Source organism: Rhyacophila brunnea, unplaced genomic scaffold (assembly GCF_057557595.1).
Source record: "Rhyacophila brunnea isolate RB1 unplaced genomic scaffold, BYU_Rbru_1.0 scaffold_3, whole genome shotgun sequence".
NCBI lineage: Eukaryota > Metazoa > Arthropoda > Insecta > Trichoptera > Rhyacophilidae > Rhyacophila > Rhyacophila brunnea.
Window position 1 is genome coordinate 48,625,725 of NW_028232965.1, and position 12,683 is coordinate 48,638,407.

Here is a 12,683-nt window from a genome sequence, read left to right on the forward strand (position 1 = left end):
AAAAAGCAAAACATTTAGATATAGTTATGCACGTGTTTTGTATTGCGCGAGAAATTAACTTAAAACACTAATATTGTATTTACTGTCAATAGAGTTTAAATACCAGAATTTCAGAATAGTTTATTAAACTCTTTTGTACCTCCATGGGTAGCTCTCCCATACACCCGGTTGAATAACGTTGTTCTAGAATAAGACTGACCAAGCGATACTTCTTAATTATTACAAACATTATTTTTATTAAGCAGTTTTACAACTAGTAATATGTTTTTATATAAATATAAAACAACTACTAACATAAAATTATAAATTATCAAAAGATTCTATGAATTAATTTCCGTTTTTTTTTATATTAATATATTTATTATGCATTGTATTGTATTTCACATTGTATGGTTTATTTAATTTAAGTACCTATCTGCCATTATAATATTATAAATTATGTCGATTATATCGATTACTACAATCGATTAGGTATACACTACGTAAAATATTTTTTTAAATAGGTATAAACCCAAAGATTAAATGGAAAATAAAACATTATATTCAATTTTAAAATGACACTGGCAATATTGATTTCGGCATATTTTTTAATATTATGTAGGTACCTACGTATTTTTTAAATTTTTCTAAATATTTTTTATTTTAGCCAAAACATGAAATTCCAATACATATATATATCATAAGGTATATTTCAAATAAAGCTTTATTTAAAAAATATATTACACTTGAAATATAATTACTATTATTAAGAGGAACAATGAGATTACGATTATGAACAATAATTGTATAAAATGCCTTCAACAAATAATTATAAATCTATTATTAAATTATGATCTACCAACTAAATACCACTCGTAAGATTATTTAATACTAAAACTTAAATAATATTATTTACAATAGGATAGAACTTTTTCGGAATAAAACATCTTGGGATTTAAAAATAAAACTATCTACAAATAATGTTTGTTACAAAGGTAGGTATAAATGGCTCTTCTACAAAAATATGAAATAAATAATATTGGGGTTGTAAATGCGCGACTTTTTCAAGATAATAGTAAGTATTATTATTGATTTGTTTCAATCTAATTATTAGTACATGTAGATTTTGTGTGAACAGTGAGTAGATCATATGATAAAGTTTTTCCTCCGCTCTTTTTAACAGTCACCTGGACAACGTATCTTCTTCCAGCTCGAAGACCGCTAATTCTTTGTGTCATAACTTCTTGTTTTCTGCGAAAATCAGAAAAAAAATGTTTAGTTACCGGAAAAATTATCATGGATCTCCTAGCGAATTTTCCATATAATTTGTAAAAAAAACTGGTTTGCGTCCGTGGTGGAAAAAATTGTTTTGCTATTTTTGCAGAGATGCCTCTCATATAAATTTTATTTACAACTGTGTATTAAAATTACGTGTAATCAATGTTTTAAAATATAATACCTGTCAGTTGGTACGGTCCAATCCCGGCAGTGAAGAAGGTGAAAATCTGCAGAGGCACTTTTCCTAAGGCGGGTTTCCAAGGCGCACTGATCTGGAGCACGAGTTTCTGCCTCTCTTCTGCGCGATTCTCGAGCCACAACGCAATACCTAAAACAACATTGAAATAACATGTTTATGGTGAAGTGAAAAGTAACACTTTGTGCAAGTTACATATATGTGTCAATTTTATACATGTCGATATTAATAAAATTAAACATGTAATGTAGAAAAATAAAATTGTATAAATGATTTCATAGGAATATGGTGAATCTGAAGATGCTGAAAAGCAAAACCAAAGTCGATAAAACTCATTTGGAAAAATAATTTAAGTACATATATTTTTTTACTAAACAATCAATTACCACAATTATTATTATTTTTTCCGCCAATTAACCTCAGTCGATACCTTGATTTTGATACATGGTACTTAATCATAAAATAATATGTAAAAAGATGAGATCCTATCGTTTTAAGTTTTTTTTTTTTAATCATTGTGATTGTGTCTTTGACTTTAAATAAAACATATTTTTCTTATTAGGTAATATTTTTAGATACGTATTGACGAATTGAAACATTTTAAAACGTAGATTGTCTCAAAGGTTTCGTATTTTTCCGCTATGTGTCTCTTGTCGACGGCGAATTCACCTTAACAACAATCTGAATAGTCTTGTGTGCAAACCTTATTGCCGTAGGATCAGGGGAAGGCAGCCATCCGACTGTGACGGAATCACAGCTCTTCAAGGAGTCAAACTCGCGAACTTCCGTCTGACTGGGAAGTTCCGGCAGTGGAAACTTTTGCTTAGTTGTGGCGAGGACCTGAAAATGTAACACAATTGCATTTATAATTTTAAACGGGCAAGGGAAAATGAATATTGTGCAAATTTTTAGCGACAGATGTTGAATGCACAGCGAAGCTCTTTCTACAATCGCTGTAATACCAATAATTTGTGGCTTAATATTTCATAATTATTCAAACAGATGGCACTTTGTGTTTAATTTTTTAGATCATGCAAATCAATCGACAGTGGCTAGTAATTTGAGTTTAAATTCGAATGAGATAACTCGCGAAATTTGTATGTGCGACCTGTCGATCACGGCCTCGGCTAGAGCGAGAAAACACGCTGAAGGCATAATATAACCGGTATTCTTCCAAGGAGCCGTGAAATTTTTCATTAGCATAGTATTGAGGTGTTTGCATTGCAACGCAATAAAAAAAGGGAAGTTTCATCTTCAAATGAGAATATAAAAGGGAAAAATTCTAATAGCCGAATAGTTCCACCCTTTTCTTATATAAATATTTTGAATTACGATAAGTATAGATATACGAATGTTCGAATTTAGAAATAAGCTCAGTACAATTATACTAAAAGTATTGAATGCTATGTCAAAAGTTAGCATATGGCGCCTCACTCAACTGACAATTAATACTGGTGGAACTATAGTAATATTATGTTATAGTAGGTAACAGTTTTCCCACAAATTTGTTTTATGGATTGTAATAGTATTGTAGATATAATTAAGCACATTTGTCTGATGATTATTTATTATCTATATTAACTATTCACTGTTTTACTGTATTATTTCAATAAAAATGTATTATACGTAATGCTAAATAAAGTAGGAACTGTAATTCGAGTACTGCGTCTTAAATTTTTTTTTCTTCGGAAAACCTTAATTTTAATTTACAGATTTAACGGGTCGTAGGTAGGTACTATCAAAAAGTTTGAGAAGCACTAATCTACTGAATATAGGTGTAAAATTATTTTGAGTATACTTTAATATTATTGACATGATGTGATTGACAATACTTTTACTTGTAAATTTAATGACGAAATATTACTCCATAACCATAACCATGGTTTGTTTTCGTAAGAAGTCATTTGAAGCACGATAAATCGATCAAAATAATGAAAGTTTTTAAACGATTCTGAATTTGCCACGTAAAATGGCACGATTTATGGAACTTTCAAAGATTAATATTTTCACGATGCAATGGGAATGAGGTAACGTTGTATAAAATATATTTAATAATATACAATTTAATATTAATACAACAAGAGAGCACAAATTTATATAAGTACTTACTTATTTAATAAAAAAAAAACTTACTGCTTGTTTGAGTTAATAACTATTGAAATGAATCATTAATTTCGCTACAGAATAATATTCATAATTAATTGTGTATTATTCTACGAGTATCTATACAGATATAATATATCCCCATATACTTAGTCATGATTCCCGTTTACTGCTGCAGTGTAGAAATTGTGTAACAATACCGTAACTCGATTGTATATAAATAATAAAAGAATCAAGACACACTTTTTTAAAAATGTTTTTGAAATAAAATACATTAAAACTACGAATCAGTCAAAAATCTCACTGACACTGCCAATGAACTTAACTAGAGACCGGGAAGTTTAGCGTGAGGCTCCGCGGCAGCTACGCCGCAGAGCCTCACGTTAAACTTGTCGGTCTCTACTCTTTAATGATAACAATATTTAACTATAAAATAATATAGAATAACAAGAGGAGACTGCTCAATAAATAGGTACACATTTGATAACGTTTTTTTTAATTGTAAATTTATCTTTGAATTAAAATTTTCTTTGAAATAATTTTAGATAGGTATGTATTGATTAATAAAAACACTGTTCATTATCAGTAGTTTTCATTCAATTGTATGCTTAGTTGTTAGACGTACGTATTCTCTCCAGGAATAATCAAAATCAAGATTTTTTTAAAATGTGGAATATAGTTAAAGATTATTCAATGTTTGTATTTGAGAGAATCTGTCATAACATCAGTGAAATCTCACCTCTACTCCTGACGTTCTCCTCAGTTCCTCTCGATTCGTAGCTAAAACAGTGATGATGTAGCGCTGTCCTTGTCGAACAGCCGGCACCAGAAGCCTCTCATAAGAATTTATTCGGCGTTTCTTCATCACGACTCGTCCTTTCAGGAGAATCTCCACGTCCACGGAGCCACCGCAAGGCATTATTGACACCAACATCGTATCAGTTGTTTGTTTGCCGGCCTGTAAAAATCAATTGGATATGGTAACACACAATAAATTGCTGCAGAGTTTAATAAAAAATCTTAAATGGGAATGAAAGGGCATATATTATCAGTCTTTTTAGATATCATCCATAACCTAGAGGTAAAATATATTTGAAACGTAGACCTAGTGACCGATGGATCGTTCTGCTAAAGTATACACAATATGTCCGAGAGAAATGAACTCAGTTTGAATACACTTCAATCAGCAATGGATTGATACAGGCTTATGATAAACCAGATTATTTTACGTGGTATTAAAATAATTAATTATTATCAATCTCCCGGCCTCGTAGTCGTCGTTGAGTATGTCAATGCCTGTTGTAGGCTATTGTGGCATAAAATGTATAAAAAATCATAGTTACCTTAAATCGGAAAACTGCCTTTCCGTCCAATTTTTTGAGATTTACGTTTTCAGGTTTTCCATCTTTAAGGCGAGATTGTTTTATCTTTTGGTCGTATTGATGAAAAGTTGATCCGTATGGGAAGGTGAGGTTGGTCTGTTTGTTCACCGCAAATAAATTGAAGTAGTACATCTGTGGTGAAGAAATATTTAATAACACATAGCAAGTGAGTAGACGGTATGTTTGTGTATATGCTTGATAATATAATATAATATGAGACTAGGGGTCGTCCATATATGATTTAAAAATCAATATTTATATACATATATATTTCTTTTATCGTGTTAACTGTCAATTTATGGTATAAATGCATTGTATTAAGTATTAATTTAATTTAATAAAACGAAAAATTCTTTAAGTACTTTTTCACTTTTAATAAATAAATCTGGACCGGTTTCGTCCGCCTCAGAGGGACGTTTTCAACTGAAGTAAATTAAAAGTACATATATATTAATTTAACAAAGTGAAGTTTGAAGTGAATCAATAGTATAGTTAGTAATATAAGTGAAACAATCACAGACACACAGGTTTTGAGAAAATCACATACATGTATTGTGATCTCACTGGGATCGAACCTGGAGCCCTCAGATTAAAGACCAACGCCTTACGTACTGGAATGCGAGTGATGATAAATTACACCATAAGGAAGAGGTCCGATATAATGTGATGATTTGTGGGTTGGAGGGGGTCGTAGAAAATATAACGTCACAAAACTAATCAAATATAAACTCATTATCTTCTGAGAATAATATATTTCGTGAGAACATTATGCTGAAATCGATATTTTTAACGAATTGATTTAGAGAGAGTTAAAAATTTTACGTAATTTTGACAGGGGGGGGGGGGGTAAAATATTTTGCCTTGACATGTGGCGATAGAGTAGGTGAGGGTTTGAAAATATCAAAAATCATGCGACAGTAATTTATGGGCGATTCCCAACTTTTATTCCAACAACAAAATTCATGTAAATATTAGAGAGGTAGTAAAAAAAACATACTTATGTACTATGTATATACCTTTGTAATGTATTTATTTGATTGAGTTTAACGTTCGGGGTAGAATAGAGGAAAAGCTTCCGCCTTAAAGTCCGTGGATCCAGTATGAAAAATTCACGTGTTGAATTTGAATCAGAATTGGATCAGAATAATTGAACCAAAAGTTTGGATCCAGGATGTGGACGTAACAAGCATGTGCCGAAAAAATATTAAACAGTTCTTTATTTAGATATGGGTAACCGAAGTGCTAAGATAGTCATACTTACTGGTTGTATTTGTGGAAATTTGTTTCACCCCCTGTATTTTATTGATACAACATACTGTACATAAAATTAATATTATACGTATTACATATTGATTTATTTATCTGTTGTCGAAGGCTTCTGTAAAAACGCCTACTTTATACATCAAATCTGGAATATTATTTGTGACGTCATCGGCGTGTATTTTAAAATTTTGTATGCGTGTAAAAGGCTGCTAGTAAACGTGAGATTTTTACGACTCCGGGACATTTCACTGCTTATTATTTAAATTATAAAACAAGTGAATATTAATTATTCTAATTGAAAGGTAAACATTAAATGTTAAATAATTGAGTTGATATCGAGTCTTCACAACTTTACCGACGTCTATAATTTAAAAAATGTATTTTTATTAAAGTAGGCTGTAAAGAATCGTCTAGTAAGGAGTCTTCGCCACTACCAGGGTGGATTACAAATCCAGTTATTATAATATAGTGGAATTTTTTATCACAAACACAATGAAAAGTTACAATTTTAATAATAAAATGGTGCCAACCTTTCCATGTTCTAGATTATCAACAGTATGATGAGTTCTTGCACCGACACAAGAAATGAGTACATCGCCCACATTTCCCTGATCGACAGATTTTCCTGAAATTGATAAAAAAGAAAATAATATACTTACGAATTTCCCAGCATTTAATAACCTTCTAGCACATAATATAAGGTATGTATGATAGCATGGTCATTGGTAACACATAGCTGGAGATTAAGACTCACTATTATAGTACGGATGTGACACGAAACTGTAAATTGCGATGGTAGTGCTAGTTATTACACGTACCTCGAATGTAATATGGTAAAGTTGATGTGATAGAAAGTGATGATTGTTATATATTGAAATAAATGGTAATAATTTGAACAAAATATGTAATGTATAACAGGTTACCTGGTTACCACATTGTATTTGAAGATAATAAATAACTAGTATTACCATCGTAATTCGCAATTCAGTGCCACAGCCTGAAAATAGTCAGCATTGCTAGAAACGAACACGAGATCGTATTTTATAGTGAGACGATTTAACTTTGAACATTCGCAGATACCAAGCGAGCGAATGTTCATTCTTCCCCCACTCCTCGCCAAAAAGCGTTTACGTTGACAGAATTTCGCTGGAGTGGGGGAAGAACGAACATTTGGTCACTTGGTCTAAATCAGGACTTATCGTGGGTAGGAATTACGTACAAAACATATATTTATTGCTACGCCCCACTTATAAACAAACCCTATTGTTTTTCTTTTTCATGCTCGTCACTACGGCTGTCTAGTTTCCTGTCAAAACTATTGAAATTCACGCTTATGGTGATATTTTCAAAAGAAATGTTGACAAAGTAAAATTAAAACGTGTCATAATTGTAGTCTATTACATATTCCATCATCCCTATCTAGCGTCCTGTCATTTTACCCCCTTATTCGTAGACATTGAATTATAGTGATTCTAAAATGTCACTTCAAGCAAAACATACACACAACCACGCATGGAAAGTAGGTATACACTACGGACTGTATTTAGCAATACTTGTTAGTATAGGACGCTCATACACTACTGAACGATCGCACCCTCTCACGTAGATTTGGGTTTCGGTAATTTCCCGATAGTAATTGTAGAGAAATTTTCGAGATTTTCCATCCCGAATCTCGAGAATTGAAATATTTAACATTTCGGAAAATCCCGGATCCTCGGGATTTGAGATATCTTTATTATCAAATATTAATTGAAAAAACGATTTTTTTTAATTGAAATAAATTAACAAAATTTGAGTTCGAGTATGTTACACAGGTCACACAGTATGCAAGTGTGCAATCGTGTGATTTTAGTTCTATATACGATTACGTCTTTAACTTTATTTACGTTTAAAAACGAACTAAATGTATGTATAATATTATGAAAAAACTGGACAGAAAACACAAAACGTTCAAAGACTGGTCGGGGCATTTAACACAATTAAGCCAACGCCGACTCAGAATGAGCGCATTTTTTCAACATCAGGGAATTTTGTGTCTCAAAAGCGTACGCGATTGTCAGACGCAACCATTGACAGTCTGTGTTTTTTGAAATTCTATTTTAATAAGTAATGTTTTGAATTATTTTTGTTTTCCTGCTTCTATTTGTTTGTGATTTTTTTCGAACTTGTCCGTTTTTACATTGATTTTAGGATTTCTTACCGTTTTTTTTTTTTTTTTTTTTAATTTTCTCGATATCTCGGGAATTCAAAATTTCATGATTTCGGATAATCCCGAATCTGGAGATTGAGATTTTCTCGGGAAATACCCAACTCTACTCTAACGCGTACCTACCTCGCTCAATGCAGTGAAGGCATAGACTGGAGTTACCAGTGGCGAAAACTCCATACTAGGCGATTATTTGAAGCCTACCTTCTTAAGAAAAATATTTTTTAATTGCATATTGACTTATTTATATAATCACTTGATTATATATTCTATAAAATAATTTATTTTGCCAACGAGAGACGCCGTATGTGTAGGAATGTATTACACAGATAATTACAAAACAATTTGCAAAGGTTTTAAAAATATACCACAGCGCGTCATCTGTCTTGAAGTAAATAAAGGTCGGATTATGTTTCAAATAATTCTCAATTTTTTTCATATATACTTTACGTCTCGTAGCCCCGCCCAGTCTATCGAATCATATGAACTAACGCAAGCTCCAATCACAGAGACTAAAACCGAAAAAAAATCTATGGTGTTTAATCGAATATTAATAAATATAGACAGTTTTTAAAAATAAAAAAGAACTTTTATCTAATGATTTTCGACGTTTTGAAAAAATACGTAATTTAAACTGATCGCTTATTTTATGTCGTCAGTGAGTTTTTGAAGTTACATTAAATTAGTGTGTCGTTGTCATTAGTGTGTACCTATTCATTAGTAGTAATATCGTAATAACTTCTTATTTCTCGTAAGTATACTTGACAAGTGTGTTCTTTTTATCAGTTCTCCACAGCCTACCTCTTTCCAAAAGTCACCCTTCGCCACTGGGAGTTACAAGTAGCGACAGCTTGTGTCTACCACTGGCTACGAGTGGTTGCATCTACGCTAGGATTGCCAACCGATAAAATTATATCGTTCAAAATTCACAATAAACGCTGCCTCCTGATGTATAAGCTCATTGGTAGATACCTTTTCGACTGTTGTTGAGTCTTTGTTTAGCATTAGGGCGCCCTTCATTTGTTTTCATAGCTGGTCCTGCGTTGAATCCCAGTGCGGCTCTGTCTCCGCGAGCTCCGCAGAGTGATGTATAGTTTCGCCTGCTGCTCACCACCAGGCAATACTCCGTAACGTGAGGGTCAATTGGACTGGAAGTAATAAAATCGATATATTATTATAGAGTGTTCATATTTAACTCAAGTAAACTAATTTATATATAACTGCATAATTCATTAAGAAATATATTACTATTCTAGTTAGTGCAATATATTGTCTAAGCCGGATCGCACATGTAAACTCGTCTTGACAATATGCCAATGTGATTTTGATGGACTTCACAAAATACTTGTAATTTAATTTACCTCCGCACACAGCTGGAATGTGACATTTAGTTTGAAAATTAAAAAAAACAGCTGGTGTCGCAAGCAACAAATTTTACGCGACATGGGGTGCAGGTATAATACCAACATTTCGCTCTTCATCATTCATTTTGGCTAGCCGCGTGACGTCTCGGCATGGCCTCGCCAATGCGCATGGAAGAAAGTTGTCAATTTACAAAAGATTCAGAGACTATTTATTTGTTAGAAACTACATAATATTCGTCTATTAATCAAAAGCCGCATACATATTTACCTTTAATAATTGAATTGCATGTAAATTGTAAAGTTTACATTTCGCCGTACCACAGTTCACCGTGAGCTGTTTTACCAGAAAGAGATGGCCGAATAGCATTGGGATAAAAAATACGCGTTATTCGTAGATACATACAGTAGGTAATGTTCCAATTTTATTAGATTCAATAATAATATTAATATGATATTAATTGGTATCAAACACCAATGGTAGTGTATCAAACAGCTGAGCGCTGTCATTATTAGCAGATATTTCACGACTTAATACTTATGAGCACCCACGACATTTTTATATAAATTATAGGGCATGATTGTATTTATAATTTATTTGCCAATTTATTCTCTTCTGCGTTTTCCTTGTATTCGTATTTTATTAATACATGAATTTGATCTTAATACTGTACGGTCATCTCTTTCCGATATAACAATATCTCACGATGAAGTGTGATACAACGTAATGCATATGCAATGATGCAATGATGCATACGTAAAACTTTTCGGGCACGAGTCAAGACCAACACCAATACGTAGTGTCAGAAAAATAATTAGAAGCTTTCACGCGAGCTTTTTCGTGTCTGTGTGGTTTCCGAGGACAAAAATCTCATCGTTTCATTTCCGCGATGAGTTAGAAATGTAAACTGGTTTAAAAAAGCGATGATTGATTGGGTCGGTGTGAGAAAATGCTGCCATGCTGGGGTCATTGTAATGACGAGTGAGAGATGCGAGGACTGTGTGGTGATCGGAGTACCTTTGTATTGTTGACAGTGACGCACCAGTCGGACGTAAAACAATCACTAGATAAGACTCAGGTAAATTATTAATATGACGAAGTAAACTATTTTTTTATTCAACGAATTAATCACATGATTTGAGAATTAACATTCTACATATTGAACAAACATAATTTGAAAATACCTCAGATATATAGGTATCTACCAGTGGCAAAGGGTGGAGGTAGGTTGATAAAATCCGACATAAATAGTGAACATTTTTTTTATTCAAACGTATCTGTTTTCATTGAACTAAAACCTTTTCAATGAAACCCCGACTAATCCAAGCCATAGTAAATAATAGTCAAAAAATATTCGTTTATCTATAAAATGTCTAAAATTAAGCCATATCTACATCATTTTAGATATTTTATAGATACAAGAATATTTTTTATCGATTACGGATTGGTGAGGCAGGGCTTAATGAATTAAAAAAAAAAACTACCTTATACCATCTGTAATATTATGGATTCTTAATTCAATGAAAACTAAGTATGACTGACAAAGTTTATTGTGCACTATTTATGTCGAATCTTAACAGCCTACCTCCACCCCTCGTCAGTCGTGACGAGTCGTCACTATAATAATTTTATAAAATAATATAATATCATCTTTGTATAAGCCACATATAAAAATCATTTATTACCTCTAACATATTAAAAAAAACTTATTTATGTGTACTTTTAGTCTAATATTATAATTTAACTTTTTTAAATTTACTGAAATCCGGCATGGTAGTTTTTTATTCTGATTTTTGAAGAAATGGTTCAAATATAAATTTTAGAGGTACCTAGGTAGATAAATGTCATAAATGAAATATAGAAACTAACGCCACTTAAATCAATTGGTGCTTTTCAATTTTATAAACAATATCGTTTCATTAATAATTGTAGATTTTTACAGATAAAATAATTGATATTAAACAATACTTTCTTTCGATCATGTCCGATACTAATAGGATCATATGGGCCTACTCAGAGTGGAGGATTGTATTGACAGATTTTGTTTTTACGAGACATGGATGTCAGCTACTTGCTCAACCTATTAGGTCCATACTCTGATTCATACACAAATTGAAAAACAATATGTGTACTTGTCAGACCCAGGATTCGACCCTGAGACCCACGACGCAATAGACCAAAGCTTAAGCCACGCGGTCATCGTGGGTGACAATACTTAGGTATGTATAATTTAGTCTTTCGCTATTACTGCGGACGAGATATTTTTTTGTCAAATTCGAAAACAGCGAATAAAATGAGATGATACTTTTAAGTGTGCATAGATCTACTATGCTACAATCTTGAGCCTGTAATTAAATTAATTGAAGACGAAGAAAGTCTTTCCCCCGGATTCCAAGAATTAAAAAAGATATTTACTGCCACTAACGATAATGGAGTTTGTTGGCGCCAAATATCATGACGTAAATCCAATCCCATATTTCCACCTTATCTACTACACTTATAATTGTTGTCATTCAGGCCCTTTAATCGATTAACGAGTGACTCCTCAACTGTGTTTGTAAAAGTTACCTGTAGACCACGAGAGTGTCAAGACTTGCACTAATTTGACCGCCATAACGTCATCAAACCAGTGATTCACAAACAATCATAAACTTATTATTACCCACCCATCCGCCACAAGTACAGTGCAACCGTGAGAGTAACCGTCGTACTAGTTGCGGGAGTGCGTGAATACGGAACCAACTCTTGCGCTCTAGCCATCTTATCATCAAAGGTTAGTGCCTGGACTAAATCCCTGTGTAACCGCCCTCCCTCAGCATTCAAAACCTACAGTCCACTAAAAATCTTCACCAGAGTTGATAGAGTTAAATATATTATATTATGAATATCGATTGATTTTAGAACAATACTCCTA

The 12,683-nt window shown here is 32.5% G+C and overlaps 1 protein-coding gene across 1 annotated transcript in view; it reads right to left on the reverse strand.

The window, feature by feature from the left end:
* Nucleotides 1–799: 799 nt before the first annotated feature.
* Nucleotides 800–12,683, reverse strand: part of nord (neuron derived neurotrophic factor nord) — a 67,468-nt gene continuing 55,584 nt past the window's right edge. The window contains exons 6-12 of the mRNA XM_085952886.1: nucleotides 9,380–9,555; nucleotides 6,732–6,826; nucleotides 4,900–5,070; nucleotides 4,296–4,514; nucleotides 2,157–2,293; nucleotides 1,439–1,585; nucleotides 800–1,230 (exon numbers count right to left, since the gene is read on the reverse strand). Coding sequence (XP_085809012.1) covers nucleotides 1,083–1,230; nucleotides 1,439–1,585; nucleotides 2,157–2,293; nucleotides 4,296–4,514; nucleotides 4,900–5,070; nucleotides 6,732–6,826; nucleotides 9,380–9,555 — 1,093 coding nt within the window. The 3' untranslated portion in view covers nucleotides 800–1,082. The remainder of the gene's footprint in view (nucleotides 1,231–1,438; nucleotides 1,586–2,156; nucleotides 2,294–4,295; nucleotides 4,515–4,899; nucleotides 5,071–6,731; nucleotides 6,827–9,379; nucleotides 9,556–12,683) is intronic.